This window comes from Chiroxiphia lanceolata, chromosome 2 (genome assembly GCF_009829145.1).
Source record: "Chiroxiphia lanceolata isolate bChiLan1 chromosome 2, bChiLan1.pri, whole genome shotgun sequence".
Taxonomy (NCBI): domain Eukaryota; kingdom Metazoa; phylum Chordata; class Aves; order Passeriformes; family Pipridae; genus Chiroxiphia; species Chiroxiphia lanceolata.
Genome location: NC_045638.1, coordinates 18,405,353 through 18,421,917, shown reverse-complemented (window position 1 = coordinate 18,421,917; position 16,565 = coordinate 18,405,353). Strand labels below are relative to the sequence as shown.

The window sequence follows — 16,565 nt, the reverse complement described above, 5'->3', positions numbered from 1 at the left end:
CAAAAGCAGCTCTAGCACATGGATGGTGAGGGACACAGCAGCTGAGAGGAGCAATGACCAGTCTCTGTTCTGCACATGTTATTCCCATATCTTCAAGACAAGTCCAGCCAGAAGGAATTTTACCACAGCAATGATTTAGCAAGAACAGCAACAATTCAAGTTTACCAGACTTCTCTAACTACCTCATGAAAAACTTTGGGATAATAGCCCTCTGGGAGACAGGGTAGCTCCAATCCTGTATTTTTTCAGCAAAGATGTCAACAAGAAGCGTTCTGGACACAGGAATAACACAAAATCTGTAAAGAACAATTCTCTCAGATCATATTGTTCATCCTTCTACCACTTGAGGCTTTTGCTTACTTCCTGCTGAGGTATTCAAAATCCCTTATAAAGATGAATAAATTGAACCTCTCAAGAAGTCACCTAACATATGTACCATCTCACTATAATAACAGGAACACAGCAGACAGACAAATAAAGGGTGACAATTTCAGACACAAATTCCTGAAGTGTAATACATTCATATTAGGACAGCATTCTTCATTTCCTTTAAATGTAAGAGGAAGTAAAGGCATTTGACATCTTGGCATTCCTCTTAAAGCAATGTCTACACTACAGTTATACTGAACCACATGAGCTTATTTTCCCACACTCCTAGCATTAACCTGCTGTAACTCAAATACCAGTAAAATACCAGTACTCCACAGCATGCTTAGGGAGAACTGAGACCAGTACAGCCATTGGCAGACAGGGAAGTGGCATTCCAGGCCCAAGCTCCACCCAATGGTCCACACTGGACACATGAGATTAGTCCACAGCATCCCCAGATGCCACCTAGGAGCTCAAACGTGCAGCGTCCCTTAGCAACAAAACAAGAAGCCTGGCCTTGTACTGGTCGCCAACACTGTCAGGCTCAGACTGAGGCACATAAAAATAAGAAAGACTTTACATATAATTTCCAGGTATATAAACTGCCACACAACTCTCCAGAGTACACAGCAGAGGATATCCACTTGTCGCTGCACTTGGTCCAATGACATGGAAAGTACAGTTTCCTCAAGCTTTATAGTGTCTCTTTTCCATTGCTTCCTGCAGCAGCAAATACACCTGTACAGCATAACGTCCACTTGTTGCAAAATGTGTTGGCTTGATAGGAAAGACACAGGGTCACACAGCAATTATACATTCTCCTAAGCTCAAATGCTGTCCCTAGCATAAGATACAAGGACATTTTCTTGACTATCATATATTTTAAGAATGGCTGTGTTCCCAAATTGATACTCTTAGTACAAAGAAAACATTGTCTATCATGAAATGGATATAAAACTGTGCCCAACTGTTGCTCTCCAACTGCAACTCAGACCCTTTAATTTTGCAAGTACTGATAGGTTTTTAATATTAAAGCAGTGAAAATTGTGGCACTTTTCCTTGTTTCTCTAGTAAGGAGGTACTTTCTCAGCTCTTGGCTGCCAGTACCAAATAACACAGCCTCTACACTGGACGCAGTGTGTGCACTTGACAAGATTCTGCTGCTACACAGTAAAAGGTTCAGTCATCAAGATCAGAGTGTGGTACAAAAGGAGTGACTTTCACATTTCTTCTTCAGCTCGCATAAAAACATGTTTCAAAAGCATCTCAAGCACCCACACACATTGCAGAGAGCGCTCTTATTTCACAGGCATTTCTCAGAAGCTTCAGCAACTCAGCTTCTAAAGATTGTGGTGAAAGTTCATGCCAAACAAAGCTTTTTGGCAGTCAAAAAGTTTGTCAGCCAAGGCTGATAAAGCCAAGGAAGTTGATCAGATATTTGTAAGTTCATCAATCATAATGCTTGGACAGCTTAGGGCAGGGAGGAAGAAACAGAAATGCTGGAGACTAGGAATTTGTAGTTCAAGAATTTGAGCTACAGTCTGATGGAGAAAAAGACAAAACAGGACAAAAATATTTACCAAAAACAAAGGAAAGAAGGAAAACATACTTGCAAACTCCCTGAATCAAAGTCTTTTTTCCAAAGCTGCATGCAGGCCTTAAACAAAACCAAAAGCTTCACGGATCCGGTACAATTCAAACAAATTTCAAAACACAGAAATTCCATTACTCCCTCTTCACAAAAGAGGCAGTGGCAACTACGATCTTTCAGAGAAAAAGAAACTTGAGGGAAAAAAACCTACAAATTGCAGTTTTGAAAGAAACGTCTTCATCCACCATTTCCTTTCATTTTTTAAAGAAAAGTTTTCCATTTAGCATGAAAATTTTAAGTTGAGACAACGATATTTTTGGGAGAAGCTGGAGGGTATGTGTGGGCAATACAAAAAGAAGCTTTAATGGAAAAAACTATTCAGAGCATTAAGAAATGACAGACTATTATCCTTCAGTAATGAACTGACATGATGGTACTTTCCCTTCCTTTTCTTTGTTTTTAAATAAAGGACACTGTCTCCTTTCCTGTTAACTACTACAGAATGGTTCTCAATGTACTCCCAATGCTGTACTCACCCAATTACAGTGTTTTCTCTTTTATGTAAAAGGGAACAAAGAAAAACTACATAAGGACAAACTACATGTTTCAAAACCTAAATTTAAAAGTGTAATAAATATGTGCAATTAGACATTTTACAGAATTGTTAGGCTTGTGAATCTTCCTTTCTTGGTTTCTGCCCTTTTAATTCTTGCAAATATAAAAGGCAACTTACTGCATTTTGCCCTTTACATCCTGGATGCCTGGAGAATTTGGTACCCTACCTAGGTTTGACAGGTATGGTAACCCAGGATAACAACTTCATGCTCTCCGACAGCCAGAGGGAAGACTTTTAAACACAACTAAAAATACCCCCAAGGAGCACAGTCTATTAGGATCCCCAGTTACATGAAGAACCAGAACAACAGACTAGCCTGACAAGAAAATCCTCTAAAAAGGGAAAATCACTATTATGATTCTGTATAAGTATGATTCTGTATGAAGACACAACTGAAGAGTAAAGGAATTAAAACTGTCTGTAAGGGATTTTAACTAAATGCACCATATATCTAGATAAGTTTGTAGTGCATTAGTATGTCTGAGTTCATACAGCCTCAGCAAAACTTTGTTCGCAATTACTTCTGGGCATTCCAGGAACATGTAACTTGACTGCAGCACATGACATGAATATAAAAACTAGTAAGAATTTGACATGAATTCAAGGCAAAAAAAGAGATTGTTTTAGAAGAGGTTGCTTGTGAACTATATCACTGCAGAGGTGTTAAATCATGCAGCAAGTTTGCCAAAGCCCTTACTTTGCAAGTCAGCCAATCACTGCAAATGCCCACTGTGAAAACAAAACAAAACAACTGCTTACTGCAGTAAGGAATCTGCTTGTTCTTCAAGTTTGCGGCAGTTACCAAAAAATGAAATGAACCTGAAGTTTTCTTCTTTGGCTAGTCTGACACAATTGCTTTCTTATCTCTGAAACTTTTCTCTTTGCAGTTAGCATTAAGGCTTTTATGTCACTATCCAGGCACAAAGGTGTGGCAGATAGAACCAGAGAATCATACAATCACTAAGGTTGGAAAACACCTCCAAGATCTTCGAGTCATCTCATTGCCACCTACATCTCAGGCTTATTTAAGTTTTTTACAGTTAAAGTTTGCAAGATCTTATCCTCTGATGTCTGTGATCACATTCACTTCCAGCAGGCCCTAGATCAGGCATTGTAAGTGAAGAGTCTGACATCAGCTAGTACTCATTTTAGTCTATTTGATTATCCTTCTACATGCTGACGAGATGTGGATCATGTGTGGGAACCAACTATATCTTACTTGGAAAGTCTGGACTCTCACTATGCGTGTCCAAAACACCTGCATTAATGTTGTGTAGTATTTCCTAATTTTGCAGGGCTTGAAAAACACCAGACTAACAACTTATCCTTCACAAAGATTAGTATCCCCTTCCTTATGTGCCAGATTCCATTTTCTATTTGTCCCTTTGCTGCTTTTTCCCATGTAAGTTGCAGATAAACATGTATCAAACTCTTGCAAACTCTTCTTTTAATGGAAGAGCAAGCTGGGTGTCTTTTCTCAAGTGAATATCAAGGTGCAGGGGTCAAAGGCTGTGAATTCCACCTGGAGCCCTTTATTTATGCCAGAGGAAGAAAACATGAGGCACGGCCTTCCCCTTAATGTTCCCTAACAGCTGGCTTACACTTCAACTGATCATCAAGATCTCTGTTGGTATTCCACTTTGACATACCCAAATATTTCCATTCTCTTCAAAGAATATGTAAAACTCTTACCTCACCATCACAAATGCCTCTTTCAGACACGGAGGCCTAAATTTCAGGCACTACTGAGGTTTACAGTGACCAAGTTTCTCTACAAATCTGCTCCTCAGGTAGAGGAGGCAGCCCAGGACATGCAGTTTGGGATTAAAAGGAAAAGGTACTAAGGAGAAAATACTAAAATAATCATGGATTTCTTTTGTGGATGCATTATCTCCACCTTCTCAAGCATCAATACAGAATGACAACTGTTCTTCTGCACAGTATGAAAGATATAACATGATAGCATCATTATGGATCACAGCTTAATGAACCTCTACATTTAATTTTGTTCATAAACAGCAACCAGGAAAACTAGTAAAACTACCTCTTAAAGTACAGTAGTACTGCCTTCAACTCCATACAAGCTCACTTCCACACCATCAGGGAAACAATGACTTTCCCCTGCTCCTTGGTGCTTATGTTTTTCTTTGAGAACTTCAACAGAATAAAAAATTTATTCTATTTTCCTTTTCCCTCACGATGCACGAAAAAATTATTTCTGAGCAAGATCATAATGTATTTTTAATTACTCAAAAAATTAGCATTTAGATAGCACCATTCACCTAAGACTTCTGTGGCACTTCTAAATTGCCATTAAATCAAGTACTTGTTTACTTTTTCCTGCTTTGAGGAATTATAGACAATCACTTAGTATTATCCTCATTTTGTCAGGGAAGCTACTAAAGAAACTGAGGCATGCAGTAGCTAAAGTCCAGAGCCCACTTAAATTTGCATGAAGAGCTGCAACAGTGACACTGAAGTGAATGGAGTTACACTGATGCAGAACTAGGTTGCTACGTAGCACCCAGTAGAGACCTAATCCTTCCAAACGGCTCCAAGTACCACTGTGGTGGAAGGAAAAGCAGTAAAATCTGTATTCTGAGTCACAAACCTCTTCCCAATTCACCTGCTCATCACAAAGAACTAAATCATATTTTTAGCAAGAGCAGCCAGCAAGGGGTCAGGAAGAGATTAAATAGCTATACCAAGGTCATACAGGATATTTGGAACAGAGAACATCTCTGAGCCCAGATCTCCCAATTCCCAGTACACCACTTTAATCACTCGCATACCTTTAAACATCACTAACCATAACAATCAAAATAAATCCAAAGAAAATGTTCTGCATTTTCAGAAGCAGCCCAGCATCTTAAAGCATCATGTACCTCATCAAAGGAACATTTCAACAGAGAACACCACGCTGATTCTGCAAAAGCATGATGAGAAAGGGATTCATGTCAGGTACTACAATGGAGCTCCTTAACTCACCTTCCTCTGCTGACTATATCAACTGTGCATCATACTGATGAGAAGTATGAAGTTAGGCTGAATTGTTTCAGCTCACTGCATACCTTCTAATCAAAGAACTTAAAACCATTTCTGTCTTTCCCTCCCAATCACTGTCTTTATTATACCTTTTTAGAACATTTTCTCTTTCAGAGAAAGCTCTATTAAGCATTCATTCTGGGCATTTACTACCGGAATCATGTGTGAAGAGTTATTTTCGTCATTCTGCTTTCTAAAAAGAGCATGATAAATTTGCCTGCAACATCTGTATATGAGTAAAGTGTCAATGAAGTACAGCATAATCCTTTATTTCTTTTAAGGATTTCACAGAAACAAGATGACCAATACCTCTGAGGATCAACACCTGAGAAAAATCTTAAGTCTTCGGCTTACAATCCCTCCTAAAGGACCTGGGTCCAGATCAAGATGCAAAACAAAGAGAAACTTGTGGTACAGTACAGAATGAAGAGGATGCAGGGGAAGAAGAAAAGGGTCATGAAATTTTACTGTCAGGTTAGCCAAAGAATAACAAACAAAATGGCTGCTCCACATTATAAAATACACTGAGGCTTACTCTAGGGTTCAGTGATGTAATAAAGCATTTCCTGTGGGTTCCCCTCTCAGAAATACAGCATGCTAACTAGATTTAACCATAAAAATACTGGTTTTTTTCTTCAGCGCTGAAGATTAATACTGTTCTCTGAACAAATGTGTTATTCTCTTCTTTGCAGTCATCATTTGCTCTCTCTCTCCCTCACCAAAAAACTTTCAAGCATTTTCACAGATTTATTTCTAATAAATGGTACTGAAGCGCAGCCATCAGTTTTGCCTACTTCATTCTGCTTGGCTTCCTCACTTGCAGTGCCTATTTCTGAGAATTCTTGCAAAACCTGTAAAAATTGAGGCCATCCAGCACTCAGTGTTAGGGCCATCAAATACCAGAAAACACAGAACAAGTGTGGACTTACGCAGCTCTTCCCGGTGCCTCTCTGTCTCCGCAAAAAACTGGCGAAGCTCCTCTGTGATCTCCATGTTACTCAAGTCATATTCTATCTCCCCTTCAGACTCGGAGCCTTCTTCCATTTCGGAGTCCCTTTCAGCATCCTCCTCCATTTCAGAGACTTCTTCAGCATCCTCCCTCTCTCGGTGGGCACCTGTGCACTGCTGAGCTCCCCCACCATACAGAGCTCCGCCACGTGGTTGATAGCGGGAAGAATAGTTTTGGGTATGTGGGAGATCATTCCCATCCCAGTCTGAGTAGTGGCTACTTGGAGAGGCTGCAGGAGGATGCCATGGTAGGTGATAAAAGGACTCCATGGCTTTCCTGTAGGCTTTCTGGTGCCTCCGCATCCAGCGCATGGCTAAGTTATAGTGCTTCCAGTATCTCGTGTACACCTTCTGAGAATACCACGGCTCGGGGTCTTCCTGTGGCCAAAACATGGGGGAGAGGGAAAGACAAAAAAAAAAATGAACCCCCCCTTTTATTTTTTTAATAAAGAGCCACAAATGAAGAGAGAAAAACAATAATTAAGGGAGAAACACTGTAAATGCAAGCACAATGCTGCCTTTTAATCACTAGTCATCCTTTACCTATGATAAAACATGCACACTTGAAAAACGACAACACAGTGCACGTGCATTACTTCCTACACTTCATTACTCCTACAAGAGATTGTTTTTGCATCAACACAATCACCAGTGAAGAACTAGCAATAGAGGAGTTGTAGTATCCAGAAGGTATTTTCCAAGTGTTCGTGCTACTACAGTGGGAATCAGTTCTTTTTAGAGAATGTGCTGTGTGGATATATTCCACAATTCCTTAGCCACTCGCGTGAGTTGTAAGAACTGAACCATTCCAAGGTGTAGGTATTACAACCCACACCTGATTTCCAAATCCGCAGACAGAAAACACAAGAGATTAAAATTCCTCCATATTAAACAAAGGCATTCATTTTATCCAGTAACATATTTCCTGCCTCTGCCTGCCAAAGTTTCTCAGAAAAGGTCAAATGGCAATTCAGACAAGTTCATATATCCATCATGGCCTCGATCAAAAACAAGACTGTATTTGGCCAAATGCAAGCTGCCAGGAAATCTCCCTTTTGTGCTCATCAGCAATCAAGACATGAAAAGAGGTAATAAAGTGTCACTCATAAAGTACGGAGGAAAACAGCTCTATAGAATGAAACATACTGTAACACACCTTCTCTTGTCTTCCAGTAAATCTTAGTTTTTCTGAAAAAAACCAGTTTTACGCTGTTCAGATTTCACCTCACCAGCAACTACAAAGCCCCACAGTCCCTCTAGCCTTAAGCTCCTTTCATACAAGCCATTTCATCTCCCTTCTCATCCTACTCTCAAAAAGTGCAATAATAAAGGATCTCAAAAGAAGACCATAAAGTAAACTAAACAGCAAATCTTTTTTTTCCTTCCCCCCACGTCTTAATTTCTATAGAAAATCTTTTATCTGGGCTAAAATGGAAAGCCCGTACTTCAAATTGGAAAATTTTAATTAAGTCATATTTTGGCAAACACTCAAAACTATGGCAAGATTAACTGAGGTTTTCAGAGACGAATGTGACATTTACAGTCCTTTATTAAGTTGTTTTTTTTTAAAGGACATACAAGAAAAAAATCTTTAAGTCTGTTCTCTTGATTGGCACCATTCTATAGTCTTAAAAGAAAGATTCTTTGGGAAAAAAATCCCAAAGCAAAACAGAAAAAACAAACCCAAGAAATACTTTCCATTTAATGCTAACACTATCAAGAGAGGTTAACTTAGTTTACTTACATTTGTTTTCACTTTCTGCTTCTCAGGTAATAATGCAAATACTAGTGAGTTTGGAATAATAATTGTAACTCCCATGCTGCCACATTTCTCCAAAATTGAGTCCATTATCCCAAAAGAGATCTATAAATGCTATCTCTTTTTAAGGTCATTGCTAAGTGCTCTCAGAAACAAAATACCTTCAGCTAACAGACTACATAGAGAAAACCCACCACAACAAACTTACGTTCCTTAAGATATTTCTGATCAAAAACTACAACCTATTTGTGAAGGGCTATGGAGCTCAGATACATGATTTAAAAGTGCATACAACTTATCTTTCCTGAAAAGTAAGAATTCATGGAGTTGAAACTTCATTGCTAGTCTCCTCTTGGTTTAACATTACACAGCTACCGGACCATGAAGTTTAGATTATTTATTCCCAAAATGAGTGGGTACAAGAAAAGCATCTGACTTCCATATGGAATTTCTTCATTCTTAATCATCCAACTCTCTAAAAGCTAGGATGAACTATGTTTTAATTACTGTTTCCCTTTGCTTAAGAATGTCACACTGACGACTCATCCTTCAGCAGACAGATGAGAATGTCCTGTTATCAAATCTAATGCATTCACAGGTTACTTTTAAAACATTTTATCTATTTTTTACCTTAAATATTAAAATACTTTAAAATCCAGTTTTGAAACACCATAAAGCTTGACAAAAGCAGGTATCTCCTACATTCTGTGTATCTCCAAAGAAGACAGTACATTCTTTTAAAGCTCAAAAATTTTCTCCAGTTCTTTTACAATGTTTCTAAAAAGGGCATTGATGACCTTACTGCAAGCTCTGGAATCCAGCTGGTTGATTTGTCTAGCTGACTAGTTTCCAGTTGTTAATTTAGGGGAAAGAAAGACAAAAAGCCAGTTCATGTAGACAGAACTGTGATCCTGGTGCTTGTCCAACTACTTTTTGTGGGTTTTTTTTGTTGGAAGCGACCCTTGAAAATCCCTCTTACATCTGAATTTTAAAAATACATCTGTTAAAAAAGAAATTATAGAAATGTTTCGCATTGGGGTGGAAAAGGGAAAGGAACACTTTTAGTCTAACTCAGTTCTGTGTCTGTGCTTTTTCAGCTGTGGAATAAATGGAAATAAGAGATTTCCTCAAGGAAACAAAAGCTATAAATCTAAGGCAAATGATCAGAGTCCTCTGTTATTTTCCTGTTATGTCTCTGGAGTCTTCCCAGGAGTAGACAAATCACTCATTGTTGTAATCTGAATTCTATTTTCAAAGCAATTTAGCTACTTTCACATCTAATTTTTACATGTCTGCATTCACAGTTCAATAAGTGTTTGTATGCATTTTGTATTTAAATGTGACTAAGCTATCACATAGAAACCCATAAAGACCTCTTACCATCTCTTGTAGAGTTTGTTCTGGTGATGATCAAGTTGAACTAGAAAAGAAAACAGTAGCTTTTTAATTTGTAATATATGTATTAAGACTGCCACAGGCACTGAATATAGTTTGTTATATTTAACTACTATGGCCTACAACTATTAAACATACCTTCTCTGTTGTGGCTAGTTGAAGTCTCTCATTTATATATTTTGATTACCATCAGTAAAAATCCCATTTCTTAAAATTACCCATTACAGTAAGGAAGGTAAAAGGGAGCCTTCCACACAATGCAGCCTAAAATGCTGTGACTGATCACTTTTCCCATTATCTTTTTCTTTTCTATTTTCCTCTCACACTTCATGCTTCTACAACCTTTATTTTCCAAATTAATACCAAACAAAAATTATACACTTGAAGGAAACACACTGTTCTCCCTTTTTCGCAGTGTCTGTACAGGGGCTTGTATAAAAGAAGCAATTGCCATTAAATGTTTCAATCCATCTTGACCACACTCAAGCAATAGATTTCTGCTTAAGCCTGTGGTGCACTTATAACTTCATACACTCCCTTATTTCACTTTTTTCTTTTTCAGTCTCTGATCCTGCCTCCCATAAAGAAAACACAAGTCAATTCAGGTTACAGCCACGTTTTTTAAATGGGAGGAAAAGGCTAAAAGGAGAGGGGCAACCAGATGAAGGGGAAAAAAAAGAAGGAAAAAGGGAGGAAAGAGGGAGAACATAACATCTACAATCACCAGGCGGGATTTTTAATTACCAATATTTTCACTGTGATTTACCAGTAGGAATCACTGAGAAATATTCTGGATCCCCTCCCTATTTGCCAATTATTTTATTACATTAAGACATTAGCTGTTTCATCCACATATTTCTCCTGATACTCTCACCCCAACTTGAACTTTGGTAGGTGAGTGCCAGTGAAAGGTAAAAGAAACTCAGTATATTAAAGTACCTATCGCTACGGCTAAGAAATGGTCAAATACTCTTCCCAGAAACGCTGGAATACAGCCAAGACAGCACTTAAAACTGCTGTGGATTTATAAAAGCATAAAAGTATGATTTTTCAAAATGCATATGAATACAGTACATACACCAGTTGCGTTCTGCCTCATACGTAACAACACTGATTAAAGAGCAGCTTTTTGCCTCACACAGTCACACTGTGTGAAAGGACAATGGGATGGGCTTTATCCAAACAAAATGCAAATCACGTAGCGACCACAAAGGCAAATTTCTGTCCTTTCCAAAGCCCACATTAAGCTCAAACTCACAAGTCCCTGGTATCACCAACCTAACTACAAGAAGCTCTACATACACGAGCAGTCCCATTGCAATTGATGGGACAACTCATGCCAGCAAGGCTGAAGATCCAGGCACTCTGATTCAGGCAATCAAAGCAGGTGAATTCACTTTATTCTCTCCTGCCTGCTTGGAGGAAGAAGGAAACCTAGCACTGAGGTCACTACAAAACACTTTGATTACTTATAAAACACTTGAAATCCATACATGCATAAAAGATCCCTGTGCCATCTCTGTGCATTTCAAGCATCTCACTTCTAACAATAGTTCCTCTTCAAAACTTTTATCTCCACTCTCTCATGATGTACACATATACTTTTTGTCTCTTTCCCACACACATCTGGATGCTGTAAAGGTTGTCATAATGTCTTTTTCTCATACTTAGAAACCTAAGCCCATGTAGCCGATTCTTTCATTTTCCACTTCAGAAAAAGTACATGCTTAACTTTCATGCTCACTCTAATTCCTACACGACAAAACATTCTTTGAACTAGCTTCAGCATAAACAGAAATCAGGTTTGAGCTTAATGTAAATACACTTTTTAAAGCAGTAAGTGGTGAAGTCTGATACTCTATTTTTAATACACAACATGTACATATGCTTTCTGAAAGGGAAGGAGGGGAAAAACCCTGGTAATAGTATCCAGCTTTATTAGTTTACCAAATAAGAAAAACCTGTTTTGCCAAATATAGAAACTTTAATTATTTTCCTAAATAATTTATGAAACATAAGACTACAAATACAAAGCAGAGAAAAACAATGCTGCAAGCCTGGACACTAAATTAAAAAATGAGTTTGCTTTATTTTCAGCTGAATTACTCTTCCAAAACAAACTATATAAAATCAGAAACATGACAAGCAGCAGAAAACAAATGTGATGGGTCTACTTCTATAACTTACACTTTTAAAAATAAAATATTGAAGCAATTGAACATATGAAATTCACCAGCAACTGTAAAATTTAAAATGAGAAGGAGATTTGTTTGCCTATGCTGCTCATTAATGACAGAACTTTTTATTACTATTATTTATTTCCTTTCAACATTTTTAAAGTATTTCTCCATTGATAATTAACCAGGGATGTACTCCCTTTCATCAAAACAAGCCTGTCCCCTTGTCAGCTTGAGGCAGGTGAGCATCAGTGAAAATAAACAAATCTGATCAAAGCAATGACAGCATTTAATTTCTCTGGAGTCAACAGAAATTGAGACCGTGTCTGTCATATCGTGAGACGCAACTATGACACACTGGGGTTTATAAATTAGTAAATAAGTCACACTCTGGGACTAGCAGCGTGCTGGATCCAGCGCTGCCACACGGTGGCCACGCTGGAGGTGACAGGGACAACTCACAGCTCAGTGTGGGATCAGCGAGGGTTCAACTATTCACAACACTGATCAACAAAAGATTAATTAATTAACCTGTCATTAAATTCAGCAGGTTTCAAAACACACATTTACACAAAGCTTTCCTGAAAATACCAACTATGTTTGAATCAGAAATGCCCCAAACAACAGACAGCTGACCACCCCTTCAGCCCACTGCTGCTTTTGTCCCAGCTGTGAGACGTGTCTTCAGTCAGGCCAGAGCTGTCCCTAACTCGGCATCCAGCTTCTGGCAATGGTTAGTTAAGAGATGCACAGTAAAACGTGACACTGGAATATGCATACAGGAATTACTTTCCCAGGAACATTTCTCCTGATTTCAGCAAGTGTGTGCATCCTCCCAGAAACACTTATTTAATTTTATACTTCTGATGCTTATTCTTGGTGTAGAATTACCAACAGAAGAGGGAAATGTCTGAAAAGCGGTTTGACATCCTGTGCTTCAGATTAATACTGTGCATTGCTAGTCTGTGACGTTAACTTTAATACTGAAGTGCCCTAGTTACAGCCATGGAGAAATATAAGCCTGTGATTGCTGAGACAGTCGGCAGCAAAAGTTATATCCCTTAAAAAAGAAGGTGCAGAAATTCCCAACACTATACACTGCATTCTTGTTTGGGAATGGCAGTAAATACAAGACTTGTCCAGTACTTTCAGCAGAGTTACAGCTGCTTCTCATCCCAACAGGAGTGCTGTGAAGACCCACCTACCACTATGATGTTCACACCAGTGTCCTTACAACAACAGCAGCAATTGCTGTGGATGGAAGGGATACAAATCACACATAAGGCAAAGTAATGTTTTCAAGCTTTAGCTTATTTATTATGGCTCTTTTGGCTCGAGCAGAGGCTGAGACAGTGTAATCATCTGTGGCTACCCAAAAGAGGGTCTTTATTCTCTGAGGTCCAGGACATAAACCCAAAAGCTATTTGGGCCAAAAGTCAGAGGTTAAAAGCAAAGTGCTAAAAGCTGTACAACTATCAGTAGCCCCAGTAAACTTATGTTTCGTGTATGGCCAGTCAGTTTAGTTATAAACAAGAAGAAGAATGAAACTTCGCCACTACTGCTTTTGAAAGCATAGTTCATTTCCTGGTGGCACACGTGTCGTGACCAGACTCTGGCCAGTGACTCTAAGGCTCACAGAAGCGATGGGCAGCTCTCGCCTCTGCAAACAGGGCAAACAATTATACCCGAGAAGTGGCAGGAACATAGGCCTTGTGCCCCGGCTGCCCCGGCCCCAGCGCACAGAGCACCGCTCTCGCCCGAGCTTCCTCACCGCCGCCTCGGGACCGGGGCCGACATGCTGCAGAGAAAAGGAACGGAAAAGCCCCGCGCCCGTACAGGTGCCACAACCATCGCATGGTGCCACAACCACCGCATGGTGCTACCACCACCGCCTGGTGCCACAACCACCGCATGGTGCTACCACCACCGCCTGGTGCCACAACCACCGCCGCTCCGCCCCGCCAGGCGCCCGGGCTCCCACACCTCCCCACCGAACCCTTGGCTCTCTCGCTCCCGTCGCCACCCTCCGCCGTCCCCGCACCCACCCGGACAGCCTGAGGCTCTGACGGGCGAATGGAACCAAGCAGGGCCGCCTCCAGCGTTCCCTCCCTCCGTTCCGGCGGGGCCGAGCGCAGCTTCCCCCGCCGCTTCCGCCCGGCCGCTCCCCGGCCCCGCGGCGCCATCTCGTGGTGCGCGGGGAGGCGCCGCCGGGACCCGCAGCCGCCTCTGAGGGGAGGGACATGCCCCGTGGGACCGCCTGCCCCTCACGGGGGTGGCGCTGTAAGCTCAAAGAATCACAGGATCGCAGAATAAATTAGTTTGGGAAAAACCTCTCTCGAGGTCATCGAGTCCAACCTGTGACCGAACACCGTCATGTCAACTAGACCAAGTGCCACGTCCAGTCTTTCCTTAAACACCTGCAGGGATGGTGATTTCACCACCTCCCTGGGCAGTCCATTCCATCGCTCTTTTTGTGAAGAAATTCTTCCTAATGTCCAACCTGAATCTCCCCTGGCACAGTTTAAGACCATGGCCTCTTGTCCTGTCATAGTTGCCTGGGAGAAGAGGCCAACCCTCACCTGGCTACACCCTCCTTTCAAGCAGTTGTAGAGAGCAATAGGTCATCCCTGAGCCTCCTTTTCTCCATGCTAAACAACCCCAACCCCCTCAGCTGCTCTTCATAGGATCTGTGCTCCAGATCCTTCACCAGCTTCGTTGCCCTCCTCTGGACAAGCTGTGAGCTCCTGCTCCCCCCCCAGTCCCTCATTATTGCCTCTAGTCCCAAAGCACATACAGTGCTCCACAAGCTGAAGTGTTACTCAAAACCTGGATGTGCTGTGGTGGTGGTGGTGTGGCACTGTTATACTTCACCCTTTGGTTATTATTTGTTTCCCTAATTAATCTCTAAATTTTCTGTTCAGGTTCTATACTGTGCTAGTATTTTCATGTGAACAGCCCCTTGGGGACCTGTCATGGCCAGTGGAACAGCAATTGTGTTTTCCCCTGTGTAGCATTTCATATTATCTATGTGAAATTTGTCTGCTATTAACATAGAATCATAGGATCATAGAATCATGCACTGGTTTGAATTGAAAGGGACCTTAAAGATCATCTAGTTCCAACCCCCCTGCCATGGGCAGGGACACCTTTCACTAGACCATGTTGCTCAGAGCCCCATCCAACCTGGCCTTGAACGCTTCTAGGGATGGGGCATCCACAACTTCTCTGAACAACCTGTTCCAGTGCCTCACCACACTCACAGTAAAGAATTTTCCCCTAATATCTAATCTAAACCTACCCTGTCAGTTTGAAGCCATTCTCCTTTGTTGTGTCACTATATGCTCTTGTAAATAATCTTGCCCCATCTTTCCTATAAGTTCCCTTCAGATACTGGAAGCTGCAATTAGGTCACCCCTAAGCCTGCTCTTTTACAGGCTGAACAAACTCAGTTCTCTCATAGGTGCCATAATATTATTGTGTGTTTCTTCATGGTCAATAAACCCCTCAGCTCTACTGTACTGAGTAGCACAATACTCTCACCAGACCATACCACCCCATCATTTGTACTCTTCTCTAGACAACTCATGGATGGGCTGTAACACATGAGCATGGCCTTTGGTTGGACTCAATGAAGTGATTCTTATGTTACATATATATTAAAATGAAGGCACGAATTATTGCTGAAGTGCTGTACTTTGTGTGGGAGAAAGGCATCGAGGCACACTGCACAAAGACTTGGCACATGTGTTGGTTTTATTAACCTTATCAGTCACAAGCAAAGATTTCAAGTAACGCTATGTAGATTTTGCAAATGGAATCATGCTGTTCTTATTCTGTAATATTTCAGTTTGAAAGACTATTATTTTAGGGTAGTCTTACTTATAAAATGCACGTTCTCCTCGTTCACTGCTTCCTACTTATTCCCTGCTACCTGCCTTACTTATGTATATTTGTGGTTGCACAGTTATTGTCTGGAACGACAAAAAAAAGTTATCTATCTTACAAGGTATAAATGAATATTACATTAAATAAACCTCTGATTATATTCATTTTTTTGAACAGTTAGATTAGAACTTCTTGCCTGCTGAAGACTGATTTCTTCTTCTGTATTTCACCTGATCACTTTCACATGATCACTTCTGAATCTTTTGCTCCACAAAATATCTGCTGCTCCAAGAGCTGTATTTTCCTTGGAAACCCACGTAGATAATTAATGAGTTTAAAGTCTACCTTATCAGAGGAGAAGGAGCAACCTGGCATAAAAGTTTGCTTTTAAAGACAACACCCTTATGCAGGCCCTCACACAACCCAACAGTAGAGAAGGTCTCACATTAATTTTTGATTAGTAAATACTTTTCTTCTACACCCATGACACATGAAAAATGTAATCTGGGTCTGGAATGGAGTGAATACCCCTGCAATTTATTTCTCAAAGCTAATGTTGGTGAGGGAAGTGTAGCTCCTGTTTATTCCAACATGAGATCTTCTCTTGCAGGTTGAGTGCCAGATGCGTGACAGGGGAGCTTTGGTTTGATTGATCAGTTTTATCAATGGTGTCCCACAATGCAGCATGTCCCTTTGGAACTACTTTCTCCCATGACTGTG

General features: G+C 40.5%; 1 protein-coding gene across 4 annotated transcripts in view; it reads right to left on the bottom strand.

Moving 5' to 3' along the window:
- Positions 1-14,558, bottom strand: part of GEMIN8 (gem nuclear organelle associated protein 8) — a 28,722-nt gene extending 14,164 nt beyond the window's left edge. The window contains exons 1-4 of one of the 4 annotated variants that reach the window (XM_032680542.1): positions 14,006-14,102; positions 13,111-13,211; positions 9,769-9,808; positions 6,551-7,007 (exon numbers count right to left, since the gene is read on the bottom strand). In XM_032680542.1, coding sequence (XP_032536433.1) covers positions 6,551-7,007; positions 9,769-9,771 — 460 coding nt within the window. In that variant the 5' untranslated portion in view covers positions 9,772-9,808; positions 13,111-13,211; positions 14,006-14,102. Of the gene's footprint in view, positions 1-6,550; positions 7,008-9,768; positions 9,809-13,110; positions 13,212-14,005; positions 14,116-14,539 lie in introns of those variants that run through there. The other 3 variants (XM_032680543.1, XM_032680544.1, XM_032680541.1) reach the window with 3 other exon arrangements.
- Positions 14,559-16,565: the final 2,007 nt, after the last annotated feature.